Raw genomic sequence first — 13,626 nt, 5'->3', positions numbered from 1 at the left:
TTTCTCCTCTCTCATTCCTAATTTTATTTATTTGAGATTTCTCTCTTCTTTTCTTGGTGAGTCTGGCTAAGGGTTTGTCGATTTTGTTAATTTTTTCGAAGAACCAACTCTTTGTTTCATTGATCCTTTCTACTGTCTTTTGTTTCAATATCATTTATTTCTGCTCTTATTTTTATTATTTCCCTCCTTCTGCTGACTCTGGGCTTTGTTTGTTCTTCTTTTTCTAATTCTGTTAGGTGTCGTTTGAGGTTGCTTATGTGAGCTTTTTCTTGTTTAGTGAGGTGAGCCTGTATTGCAATGAATTTCCCTCTTAGGACTGCTTTTGCTGCATCCCAAATGATTTGGTATGTCGTGTTCTCATTTTCCTTTGTCTCCAGATACTGCTTGATTTCTTCTTTAATTTCTTCAATAATCCATTGTTTGTTCAGAAGTGTCTTGTTTAGTCTCCACATTTTTGCACCTTTCTCTGCTTTATTCTTGTAGTTGATTTCTAGTTTCATAGCATTATGATCAGAAAAGATGCTTGATATTATTTCAACTCTCTTGTATTTATTGATGCTTGCTTTATTTCCAAAAATATGGTCTATCCTTGAGAATGTTCCATGCACACTTGAGAAGAATGTGTAACCTGCTGCTTTTGGATTAAGTGTTCTATATATATCTATTAAGTCTATCTGGTCTAATTTTTCATTTAATTCTATAATTTCCTTGTTGATTTTCTGTCTGGATGTTCTATCCATTGGTGTTAATGGGGTGTTCAGGTCCCCTACTATTACTGTATTGTTGTTGATGTCTTCTTTTAGTTCTGTTAAGAGTTGCTTTACATATTTTGGTGCTCCTTTGTTGGGTGCGTATATATTTATAAGTGTTATGTCTTCTTGGTGGAGAGTCCCTTTTATCATTATATACTGTCCCTCTTTGTCTTTCTTTATCTGTTTTGCTTTGAAGTCTACTTTGTCTGATATTAGTATAGTGACACCAGCTTTCTTTTGTTCATTATTAGCTTGAAGTATTGTTCTCCATCCCTTCACTCTGAGTCTGTGTTTGTCTTTGGGGCTGAGGTGTGTTTCCTGGAGGCAGCATATTGTTGGGTGTTGTTCTTTGATCCATCCTGCCACTCTGTGTCTTTTGATTGGGGAGTTCAGACCATTTACATTTATGGTGATTATTGAGATGTGGGGGCCTACCGCTGCCATTTCATGTCTTGCTTTCTGGTTTTCTTCAATTTCCTTTGTTTCTCGTCCCATGGTTTAATCTGTTCTGATGGAGAGCTGCTACTCTCTGTTGTTGTCCTTCTACTTATCTCCTTTGCTCTTGGTTTTGTAACCCCTTCCATTTTTTTGATTTTTCAGGAATGAGGGTTTTCCTGAGCATTTCCTGAAGAGGAGGTTTTGTGGCAACGAACTCCCTTAATTTTTGTTTATCTGGGAAAATTTTTATTTCTCCATCGTATTTGAAGGATATTTTCGCTGGGTAGAGAATTCTCGGCTGTAGGTTTTTGTCCTTCAGATTTTTGAATATATCATTCCACTCTCTTCTGGCCTGTAAAGTTTCTGCTGAGAAATCTACTGACAAGCCTGATGGGGGTTCCTTTGTAGGTTAATTTCTTCTGCCTGGCTGCCCTTAGTATTTTCTCCTTGTCGCTGACTTTTGCTAGCTTCACTACCATATGACGTGGGGTAGGTCTTCTTGCATTGATAAAGTTTGGAGATCTGTTGTCTTCTGACACATGAAGTTCCATCTCTCTCACCAGGTTTGGGAAGTTCTCAGCCATTATTTCTTTGAATAGGCTTTCTGCCCCCTTCTCCCTCTCTTCTCCCTCAGGTATACCTATAATCCTTACGTTGCATCTCCTAATTGCGTCCGATAATTCTCGGAGAGTTTCTTCATTTCTTTTTAGTCTTACTTCTCTCTCCTCCTCTGCTTGCAGCATTTCTGTATTCCTATCTTCCAAATCGCTAATTCTTTCCTCCATATTGTCAGCCCTACTGTTCAGTGCATCTAGATTTTTCTTAATCTCCTCTACTGTGTTCTTCATTTCCAGTATTTCTGTTTGGTTCTTCTTTATCGTATCAAACTCTTTTGTGACATAGCTCCTGAACTCGTTGAGTTGTCTATCTGAATTCTCTTTTAACTCATTGAGTTTTTTGATGATAGCTGTTTTGAAGTCGTCATCATTTAGGTTACATATTTCACTTTCTTTGGGATTGTTTTCTGTGTATTTGTTATTTTCCTTCTGTTCTGGAGATTTAATATATTTTTTCATATTGCTTGATGTTGTAGATTTGTGTCTCCACATAGAGATAGAGTTTAGTTACTCCTTCCACTTGTTTCTACTGGTGTGATGGGGGAGCAGCTGTTTATACTGCACTATCCAGGAAGCCTATCAGCTGTTGCTAACTGGGCCTGGGCCCCTCCTCGTAGTCACAGTGGTCCTGTGGGTTCCCTCTTCAGCTGTGGGGGCCATCACGGGGGGGCTTCAGGCTGCTGGTGCCTACTGTTGCAGACAGCCTAGACGTGCTCCCTCCTTGGGGTCTGCTGTGGTGTTATGGGCTTTTCCAGTGGCTAGGGGCAGGGTCACTTATATTTGCAGTTCCGTCACTGTCGGCACCCACAAAATCTCAGTTGTTCACTATGGGTCACAGCAGAGCTATTGGCATCTTCTGCAGTCTGTGGTTAGCTCACCTGGCTATGCTACTTTTGTCCCGAGGTCTTCTAGCCTTGTGGCTGCCGGATGGGTGCTCTCTTTCACTGAGCAGCAGAGGCTTTCACTGTGCAGAGGCTTTCACTGAGGCTGTTGTGAGACTGAAGGGTTTCCCCCTAGGCTACGGAGCCTGGTTGCTGGAGCTCCACCCAGACTCAATCCTCTCCTCCAGGATCTTGGGGAGCCCTTTGCCCTGTCTGGGGGATAGCTGGAGACCTTGATTTCAGTGGCAGCTGGCCGGCTGCTGCCCTGCCTGGTATTTTCCTCTCCGGGACCCTCTCTTTGTTGTGGATGCTGGGAGGGGCCTCTCCACTAATGGCATGTAGGGGCTTTGTCTGCTGCCAGGGCGGAACTCTGAAGTATCCCCCCCAGTCCACAGAGCCGGTTGCTGGAGGACCACCAAGCCCCAGTCCTCTCCCAGGATATCTCCGGCCGTCCCGAGCCCCGCCCGGCAGTCAGTGGGGCAGGCAGCGGTAGCTGGCAGGCCGCCGCGCTGTTTGGGATTCTCTTCAGGACCTTCCCAGCGTTGTGGATGCTGGGCGGGGCCTCTCCACTAATGGCAGACAGAGACTTTTGTCTGCTGCCCGGGCTGCGCTCCGGAGTTTCCCCCCGGGACCGAGGAGCCGGCTGCTGGAGCTCCACCCAGCCCCAGTCCTTTCCGAGGGGATCTCCAGCAATCCCATACCCCACTCGGCAGACAGTGGGGTGGGCGGCGGCAGCTGGTCAGCTGCCCCGCTGCTTGGGATTCTCTCCGGGACCTTCCTGGCGTTATGAATGCTGGGTGGGGCCTCTCTACTAATGGCAGGCAGAGGCTTTTGTCCGCTGCCCGAGCTGAGGTCTGGATCTTCCCCCCGGGGCCGTGGAGCCGGCCGCTGGAGCTCCACCCAGCCCCAGTCCTCTCTGAGGGGATCTCCGACAATCCCGTACCCCGCTCGGCAGACAATGGGGCAGGTGGCTGCAGCTGGTTGGCTGCCGTGCTGCTTGGGATTCTCTCCGGGACCTTCCCGGCCTTGTGAATGCTGGGAGGGGCCTCTCTGCTAATGGCAGGCAGAGGTTTTTGTCTGCTGCCCGGGCCGAGCTCCGGTGCTTCCCCTCCTGGGCCGCGGAGCCGGCCGCTGGAGCTCTACCCAGCCCCAGTCCTCTCCGAGGGGATCTCCGGCTATCCCGTGCCCTGTCCAGCAGACAGTGGGGTGGGCAGCGGCAGTCGGCGGGCTGCCACGCCGCTTGGGATTCTCTCCGGGACCCTCCGGTTGCTGTGGACACCAGGCAGGGCCTCCCTGCCAATGGCGGGCGGAGGCTCTACTTGCAGACTCAGGTGTGCAACTCTGAAGCCTCCCTCTGCGTTTAGGTGGAATTGCGGGGGGGCTTAGGTGGGGCTCTGGTCGCCTGTTTCCACCGTTGCTCCTCTGGTGTGCACTCCCTCCTGCCCTAGGTGTGTGCCAATGCTCCAGGGGCGTCCGCTGGAAGAAAGCTGCTTGCAGGTACTAGGCTGCTCAGTCAGGGTCGGAGAATTTTTCCTGTCTCCACCTCCTCCCGGAGGGAAGTCCAACCGCCTTCCGATGTATAGCTGCGTGGGTCTCTCAGGTGTCCCGAGATGCTGTATGGATATCCTTTGTTGAGGATGAATGTCCAATTTCTTGTGGATTCGAAGGGGAAGAGACAAAGAGGACTACTCACGTCGCCATCTTGGATCCTTGTTCTAGACCACATCTATCGATCATGTGATTCTTATTCCTCATTTTGTTAATGTGGTTTATCCCATTGATTGATTTGCAGATGTTGAACCATCCCTGCATCCCTGGTATGAATCCCACTTGATCATTGGTTTATGATCTTTTTAATGTCTTGCTGTATTCATTTTGCTTTGTTGAGGATTTTTGCATCTATGCTCCTCAGTGATACTCGCCTGTAATTTTTCTTCTTTGTTGTCCTTGTCTGGCTTTGGAATCAGGGTGATGTTGCCCTCGTAGAATGTGTTAGGAAGTGTTCCCTCTTCCTCAGGTTTTTTGGAATAGTTTGAGAGGGATAGGTATTAAATCATCTTTGAATGTTTGATAGAATTCTCCAGAGAAACCATCTGGTCCTGTACTTTTGTTTTCTAGGAGGTTATTGATTGCTGTTTCAATATCTCTACTTGTGATTGGTCTATTCAGGTTCTCTGTTTCTTCTTGATTCAGTTTTGGGAGGTTGTAAGACTCTAAGAATTTATTCATTTCTTCTCGATTGTCCAATTTGTTGGCTTAGTATTCTCTTATAATCCTTTGAATTTCTGGAGTATCCATTATAATTTCTCCTCTTTCATTTCTAATTTTATTTATTTGAGCCTTCTCTCTTTTTTTCTTCATGAGGCTGACTAAAGCTTTGTCAGTTTTGTTTATCTTCTCAAAGAACCAGGTTCTTAGTCATTGATCTTTTACTCTGTTTTTGGGGGTATTTTTGGTGTCAATTTCATTTATTTCTGGTCTGACTTTTATTATTTCCCTCCTTCTGCTGATTTTGGGTTTTGTTCTTTTTCTAATTCTGTTAGATACAGTTCAAGATTGCTTGCGATTTTTCTTCTTTGTTAAGGTGGAGCTGTATTGCTAAGAATTTCCCTCTTAAGACCACTTTTGCTCCATCCCATGTGAGTTAGTATGATGTATTTTCACTCTCATGTGTCTCCAGATATTTTTTTATTTCTTCAGTGATCCATTGCTTGTTCAGTAGCATGTTGTTTAGTTTCCACATGATTGTCACTTTCCCAGCTTTTTTCTTGTAGTTGATTTCTAATTTCATAACATTATGGTTAGAAAAGGTGCTTGATATGATTTCAGTCTTCTTAAATTTATTGAAACTTGCCTTGTTTCTCAACAGATGGTTTATCCTAGAGAATGTTCCATGTGCACATGAGACGAATGTGTATTCTGCTGTTTTTGAATGGAGTGTTATATATATATTAAGTCCATCTGGTGCAGTTTTTTGTTTAAATCCACTATTTCCTTGTTGACTTTCTGTCTGTATGATCTATGCATTGATATAAGTGGGGTGTTAAGTTCCCCTACTATTATTTTGTTGTTATTAATATCTCCTTTTAGGTTTATTAATAGTTGCTTTATGTACTTTGGTGCTTCTATTTTAGGCACATAAATATAAGTGTTATGTCTTCTTGGTGGAGTGTCCCTTTTATCATTATCTACTGCTCCTCTTCATTTCTCATTACCTGTTTTGTCTTGAAATCTACTTTGTCTGATATAAGTATGGCAACACCTGCTTTCTTTTGTTTGCTATTCATTTGGAGTATGCCTTTTCTCTGAGCCTGTGTTTGTCCTTAGAACTCAGATATGTTTCCTGGAGGTAGCATATTGTTGGGTCTTGTTTTTTAATCCATCCCACCACACTGTGTCTTTTGATTGGAGAATTCAATCCGTTTACATTTAGAGTGATTATTGATATATGAGGGATTAATGCTGCCCTTTTATCGCTCATTTTCCCGTTCTTTTGCCTTTCCCTTAGTTTTTGTCCCATGTATTTCAGTCCTCCAATTCAGTTTGGTAGCTCTCCATGATAGTTTCCTTAGTGTTTTCTTTATTTCTCATTTGTGTCTCTGTTCTGATTTCTCGTCTAGTGGTTACCATGAGGCTTGTATAAAAAGTCTCATAGCTATGATACTCCATTTTCTGATAGCCTCTTATTTCCTTAGACTAAGCCAGTTCTATCCCTTTCCTCTTCCCCTTCTAAGTTGTTATTGTCACAACTTATTCTATCTTGTATTGTGAGTTTCTGGTTAAAATGACGAGATTACATTTATTTTTGATGTTTTCCTTCCCTCTATCTTTAATGTTATAATTCAGTGTTTGCTAACCTGTTCTGATAGAGAGCTGCAATTTTCTGATTTTGTCTGCCTGTTTATCTCCTTGCTAGAGGCTCCATTCTCCTTCTCTTCTCACTCTGGAATACCTGTAATCCTTATGCCCCATTTCCTAATTGAGTCAGATATTTCTTGGAGAATTTCTTCATTTCTCTTTAGTCTTAGTTTTCTCTCCTCCTCCATCTGATGGATTTCTATATTTCTGTCCTCTAAGGTGCAACTTCTGTCCTCCATAGTATCAGCTCTGTTATGCAGGGATTCCAGATTTTTCTTTATCTCAGCCCTTGTGGATTTCATCACCAACATTTCTGATTGGTTTTTCTTTATAGTTTCAATCTGTTTTGCAAAGAAGTTCCTGATTTCATTGAACTGTCTATCTGTATTTTCTTGTAACTTATTGAGTCTTTATGATAGTTATTTTGAATCTTCTGTCATTTTGATTATAAATTTCTGGGCCTTCAGGATTGAATCTGTGTGCCTGTCATTTTCCTTCTAGACTATTAAAATAGTTTCTCATATTGTTTGATGGCTTGGATTTGTGCCTCTGCATAGTGATAGTATTTGATAGTATTTGATTGCAGCTTCCACCTGCCACCACTGGGTGGGGGTCAAGAACTGTGTATTCCCAGCCCAACACAATCCCCGTGGACTCGCTCACAGCTGCTGCTTTTCATTCGTATGTGTGGACACACTGATAGACCAGCTGAGCTGGAACATCAGGCAGGAGGAGGGACACTTTCTTTGTCCTGCACAGTCCCAGGAGCTCCTTGCTCTGGCCTCACTATCTGCTCTCCTGGGATGCTGGCTTGACGAAGACACCCCCGCAGTAGCTTAGCCACCTCTGTGGGGCTTTCCCTCAGGCTGTTAGGGAATTTGCAGAGCAAAGGTGTTCCCATGGAGGACCACCTCTACCCCTCTCTCTTCTTAGAGCCACACGCAGTCCCAGGATTGCTGCCTTTCAGGAGGGAGAGGAGATTCCCTTACCTCCTGCCACTTCCTCTGGGGATCCAGCACCTCCACCTTCAGATGTATGGCTGCGTGGGTCTCTCAGATGTCTTTTGTGTTGTGTGAATGTCCTCTGTTGGTGTATGAATGTCCTTTTTCTTATAGCTTAGGGGAGAGAGTCTAAGGGAAGCACTCACTCTGCCATGATGCTGACGTCATTCTTAATGAAATTTTTTGAATGCAAGAGTATACTTCTTTTTATATAAACTCCCTCATAAGTTAGAGGTTGTACTATATAGGAAGTATGTCAGAAAGCTCAATTCCTTTTCTGTTCATTATATTCCATTAAATTAGCCATGTGCAAAAGTGTTCAGAAAGTTGGAGCCAACACTTTACACCATTCTTGTTCATATTTAACACTGCTGCTCTGAAATGTGTTCCAAACAGGTTTCTCCTTGTGTAAAGGTGCTGTAATGGGAATTAGATTGTAAATTTTACATTGTAAAGTGCAATTACATGTAGTTAAATCAACAAAGAACTTGGATGAAGGTTGTGGCATTCTCTTGCAAAGACAAAGCAATTTAAAGGAAGATAATGATAGTAGAAAATGTTTAATTTTGTGATTTTTCTTTCATTCCTAGAAACGGCGACTTGAGCATAGTAAAAATGTAAATACAGAAAAGCTGAGAGCCCCTATTATCTGTGTACTCGGACATGTGGACACAGGGAAGACAAAAATTCTAGATAAAGTAAGAAAACAATGTTATGCATTGATCTAACTTTTTAAATAAATGGATGGTGCTTTATAAAAGGCTAATAGAAACTAAAGCATGTATAGGCAATTCTATTTACCATAAATAAGTTGCTACTTAATGCTTTTGGTTGATTTTGCATTTTGGAAAATGAGTCTGAATCTGCTATCTTCTCCCAGCTCCGTCACACACATGTACAAGATGGTGAAGCAGGTGGTATCACTCAGCAAATTGGGGCCACCAATGTTCCCCTTGAAGCTATTAATGAACAGACTAAGATGATTAAAAATGTAAGTACACTGTATTTCATGTGTTTAATTGTTAACAACAATTAGAGTAAACTATTTCAAACAGAAAAATAGTATAACAGACCCATATGCTCACCATTCATAGTTAACATATATGCCATTTTCCCCTATTTTGCTTCAGATTTTTTTTTGAGAAATAAAACATTAGGGACCAGCCTGGGGGCATAGTGGTGAAATTTGTGCACTCTTCTTTGGCAGCCCGGGGTTCATGGGTTTGGACCCTGGGTGTGGACCTACACACAGCTCATCAAGCCATGCTATGGTGGCATCCTACACAGAAAATAGAGGAAGATTGGCACAGATGTTAGCTCAGGGCCACTCTTTCTCACCAGAGTAAATATAAGTAAAAGAAAGCATAAAAAAAAGAAAGAAAGAAAACATTAGGTGTGTAGGAGCTTTCATGTGCCATTTCCTTCCTTCTTGCTTCAAGAGGCAGACACTGTTCTGAAGTTAAAGTATGTCGTTCCCCTCCATCTTTTAACCCTTTTAACCATAGATGTCCATGTTTAAAAAATTCTGTTCCCTTCTCCACTCTCTTTTCCTTCTGTCGAATTGATTATATTTTCTTTATCTCCCTTATTTTCTTTACTTTAGAGACATTCACTTTATTTATGCTAAATACGACACAATAATAAAAAGATTAATGTGAAGCTTAATGGATTATTAGCATGCAGACACCCTTTGTGTCACCCATGTTAGGAGATAGAACTGTACCAGTTAACTCAGAAGCCCTGTATGCCCCTTTCCAATCAAAACCTTCTTCTACCAAGGAGTACCTTTTAAAATAATCTCTACCATTTAAAATGTTAGGGGTTGCAAAGTGTTGATATTCCAATCCCATCATCCATCTTTATTCTCCATAGGTTACTTCTATGGAGAAACTCGACCTGTATCTGTTTGGTTACTCAACAATAGTACGTTTGAGAAAGGCAGAATAAACGCCTCATCCTTTACTTTTACTTTACCTGCTTTTAAAATAAAGAGTGACCAATTTGGTTTGGTTTTGAATTATTATAAACTCATGGATCGAAATGTGTTTACTGTGTTTTAATCCATTTCAGTTATTATTGTGCTCAGTTAGTCCCATCTCTGCCCGGGGGTTGGTTCTTGAGTCTTTTGGATACAATTCTAGTAGTCTTATTATTCTGTTTGCATCCATGCTGTCTGATATAGCAGGATGTTCTAGGCTCATCTTACATGTAACTTGCTCCCGGCCTGGAACTGGGCCTTGTAGATAATTCTCGAGTTTCATTATCACAGAGCAGGTGAAAGTGGTAAATTTAGAACTGAGAAACAATAAATTGATAACTGATACACAGAGCGTGTATTATTATATACTGGTATCTCCCTTTATTCCTTATTATGTCCTAGCTCTGGATAGAAAGGATCTGTGAGCTTGTGTCTCCAGTGTTTGTTTGTTTGTTTGAGATTGTTTTATGAAGCTTGTTTTCTAGTAGATTCCTAAGGAAAGAATAAAGGGAATAATATTCCTTGAGTTTTTTTAATATTGAAGTGTTACTTTGTGGCCTTCATCTTGGAAAGTCACTTGGCTGCGTGTAAAATCCTTGGTTCACATTCTTTTTTCCCTCAGTAATCTTAAATGTTATTCCAGTTTCTTCTCACACACACAGTATTGCCTTTCAAGTTTGATCACAAGCTGGTTTTCATCCTCTTATAAGTAATGTAATCTTTTTGCATCTTGGTATTGGTTGTTCTGGGTTACTTTTCCAGTTATGTGCTGTTCCATATCAGTGTGTAAATCTTTATTTTTGGATACTTCTTGAATTACAGTTTTTTGAATTAGTAATGTAAAATTTATTTTGATTGTATTTTATCTGGTATTTCTCTGTGTGTTAGTCATTGGGGAATTCATAACAACTTATTTCACCAGTTGCCAGAACTTGAAATCTGACTTTATTTTAGAACATAGTTATAGAGTAAGATTTTTATTAGGCCTGTATTAAAGTTTTCAGGAAAACCTTTATATGACATTTGAATTTTGTTTGTATTCTACACACTGAAGTGGAAATAATTATGGCACTCAGTGAGTGTTTGTTTAAGACCACCAGAATGCAAATTTGAAATATTTTACATTTGAATTATTTTGACCTAGATCAGGAGATAAGATTTTGAAAAATCATTTGAAGATGGACAAAAAGTATAGATAAGCAAAATTTAAAAAGCTGTGTTAGACCTTCGTTGATCAGTGCTGCTCTTTAGGTTAAAAGAGAAAGTCCATATCCATCCTGTTGTGATGTTGTTTCCATTCGTTTATGTACTTTTATCAAGAAAATCGTGTTTATGATGTTATTTGAATAAAACAGGATATGAATTTATTCTTTAATATTTTACGTCAGTGTGGGTAAGTTTTCTTTAAAACACACTTTGGGATATTTTTCAGAGTTTAGAATTGCTTTAAAATTGGACCAGATAGATGTTCCAAATCCTGAGAACCTCTTGCATGTCAGCTTCTTATAGATAATCGCTCTCAGATGACTGCTCTATCATTTGTTTCTTACTAATACTCTGCTCAAATTTAGACTACACCATAGTTTTAAAACCTTAACAAAAGGAATATTTTCTCATTTCATTTTTTTTTCTGGAAAGCTCCTTTTGATATTAATGAAAATATTAACTGTTATGCTTTGCTGGTTGCCTCACTGACTTTTGAAACAGTTTATTTAGAAAAGGAAGTGGTGATATTTTTAGGTTTTCATGGCAGAATAATTGTTTTGTAAAGAAGCTTTCATTGTTTTGGTTTTCTTAAGCTCTTCTCTTTTCCCACCTTTTCTAGTTTGATAGAGAGAATGTACGGATTCCAGGAATGCTGATTATTGATACTCCTGGGCATGAGTCTTTCAGGTAAGAGCAATTTTAGTCTTTTGTCACCAAACAACTGCTTGCAAACATTAAGTCTAAAAGTTCAACGAGAAGGTCTGACTAGTCATTAATCTTTGGGTAGTGGTTTGAGATCTGTGGTCCCTGTGACTACCAGTCCTCAGCGGTGTCTTACTGATTTAGTAGCATTTTATTTGGATACTTGTTTTTTTATAGAGAGAAGTCTTTTCTGTTTTGAAAGAGCAAATCCTAATACATACCTGGTCTATCTCCTGTGAAACCCATTATAGGTGGAATTTCATCCTGTTGCCTCTTGGCCATATTCCTTAGCGCAAAAAACTTGGTCAGTAAAATTGGCAGAAATATTGGAGTAACCTCTGGAACTAAGTCATTCCAACTGATGTCAGTTCACTGTCTGTCAGATAAGCATTTGGCAAGTTAAGGGCTAATGGCACTTGAATTTAATGCATGTACTTCATTTTGTTCTTTTTGTTTAGGTTTTACAAAGAAATTAAAATTTTAAGTTTAAGTAGAAGTATTGATTTTAAGCTTTCTATTTATGCATCTTCTCCCTCTTTTCAACAGTAATCTGAGAAACAGAGGAAGCTCTCTTTGTGATATTGCTATTTTAGTTGTTGATATTATGCATGGTTTGGAGCCCCAGACAATTGAATCTATCAACCTTCTGAAATCTAAAAAATGTCCCTTTATTGTTGCACTCAATAAGGTAAGCTCTCCTTCTGAAAAATTAAATTGTGAAAACATGCTTCTTAATTTTTTATGTTTAAAAAATATAGTATAACTTTCATGTAAGAAAATGTACTCATGCTAAGTTCATTGTTTTTTGACGAATTTATACACACATATAACCAGCACCATTCAGAATACAGACCATCTCTTTATTCCCAGAATATTCCCTTATGGTTGTTTTTTTAGTGTCCCCTTCTTCAACCCCAAACAAACACTGATCTTCTTTCTGTCACTATAGATTAGTTTTGCTTGTTCTATAATTTCATGTTAATGGAATTATATGGTGTGTAATCTTTTGAGACTGGCATTTTTTACAACTTACATTATTATAAATTTATCCGTGTTGCATATGTCATAGGTTATTCTGTCTTATTGCTGAGTAATCTCTCATTATCTGAGTAGTACCACATGTCCATTTTTCTATTGAAGGACATTTGGATTGATTCCAATTTTAGGTTATTAATGAAGCAGCTATGAACATTTCTATACAAGTCTTTATGTAGACATTTGTTTTCATTTAGTTTGAGTAAATATTTAGGAATAAAGTTGCTGGGTTATATGGTATGTATATGTTCAACTTTATGAGAAAATGACACATTTTCTCAGAGATTGTACCATTTTACATTTTAACCAGCAATGCGTAAGAGTCCCAGTTTCTGCACATCTGTTTAAAATCCTTTGCTCATTTTTTGTTAGATTGTTGTCTTACTGCTGAATTTTGAGTTCTTTATATATTGTCTGTATAAGTCAGTTCTGTGTATTGTAGATACATTCTTGTAGTCAAGGACTTGGTTTTTCATTTTTTTGATGTGATTTGAAGAGCAGAAAGTTCTAATTTTTACAATTTATGAGAAATATTTTATAATTTGTGTTTCTTGTGTTCTATATAAGTAATCTTTTCCCACCACAAGTTCATGAAAGTTTTCTCCAGTGTTTCTGGATATTTAACATTTAGATCTGTGATGTTTTCAGTTAATTTTTGTGCATGGTGTAACGTAAGAGTCAAGGTTCACCTTTTTCCGTATCAGTTGAAAACTCTTTATTGAAAAGATTATATTTTACCTGTAGAGTTACTTTGGAATCTTTGTTGAAAATTAATTGACCATGTACGTATGTCTGTTCTTGGTGTGTATCTCCTCTTCCATTGACCTATATGTCCATCCTTATGCCACTACTACCCTGTCTTGATTATTGTAGTTTCCTAGTAATGTCTTGAAAGCAGGTAGTGGTAAAGTCTTCAACTTTTGCTTCTCAAAATTGTTTTGGTTATTTTAGGGTCTTTGAATTTCCATATAAAGTTCAGAATCAGCTTCTTAGCTTCTACAAAAAGCCTTCCAGGATTTTGATTGGGATTGTATTTAATCTGTAGATAAATTGTAGAATTGACATTTTCTAAAAAGTTGTCTTCTGATCAATGAACATGAAATCTCTCTACATTTACTTAGGTCTTCTTTACTTTCTCTTGGCAATATTTTATAGGTT

General features: G+C 39.6%; 1 protein-coding gene across 2 annotated transcripts in view; it reads left to right on the top strand.

Annotated features, from left to right (window-relative positions):
• EIF5B (eukaryotic translation initiation factor 5B) overlaps nt 1–13,626 on the top strand; it is a 79,506-nt gene that overhangs the window by 51,919 nt on the left and 13,961 nt on the right. For both annotated transcript variants that reach the window (XM_046663044.1, XM_046663043.1), the window contains exons 11-14: nt 8,138–8,245; nt 8,428–8,538; nt 11,351–11,418; nt 11,980–12,121. In XM_046663044.1, coding sequence (XP_046519000.1) covers nt 8,138–8,245; nt 8,428–8,538; nt 11,351–11,418; nt 11,980–12,121 — 429 coding nt within the window. The remainder of the gene's footprint in view (nt 1–8,137; nt 8,246–8,427; nt 8,539–11,350; nt 11,419–11,979; nt 12,122–13,626) is intronic.

This window comes from Equus quagga, chromosome 5, assembly GCF_021613505.1.
Source record: "Equus quagga isolate Etosha38 chromosome 5, UCLA_HA_Equagga_1.0, whole genome shotgun sequence".
Classification (NCBI taxonomy): domain Eukaryota; kingdom Metazoa; phylum Chordata; class Mammalia; order Perissodactyla; family Equidae; genus Equus; species Equus quagga.
This window is presented reverse-complemented; position numbering and strand designations above follow the sequence as displayed.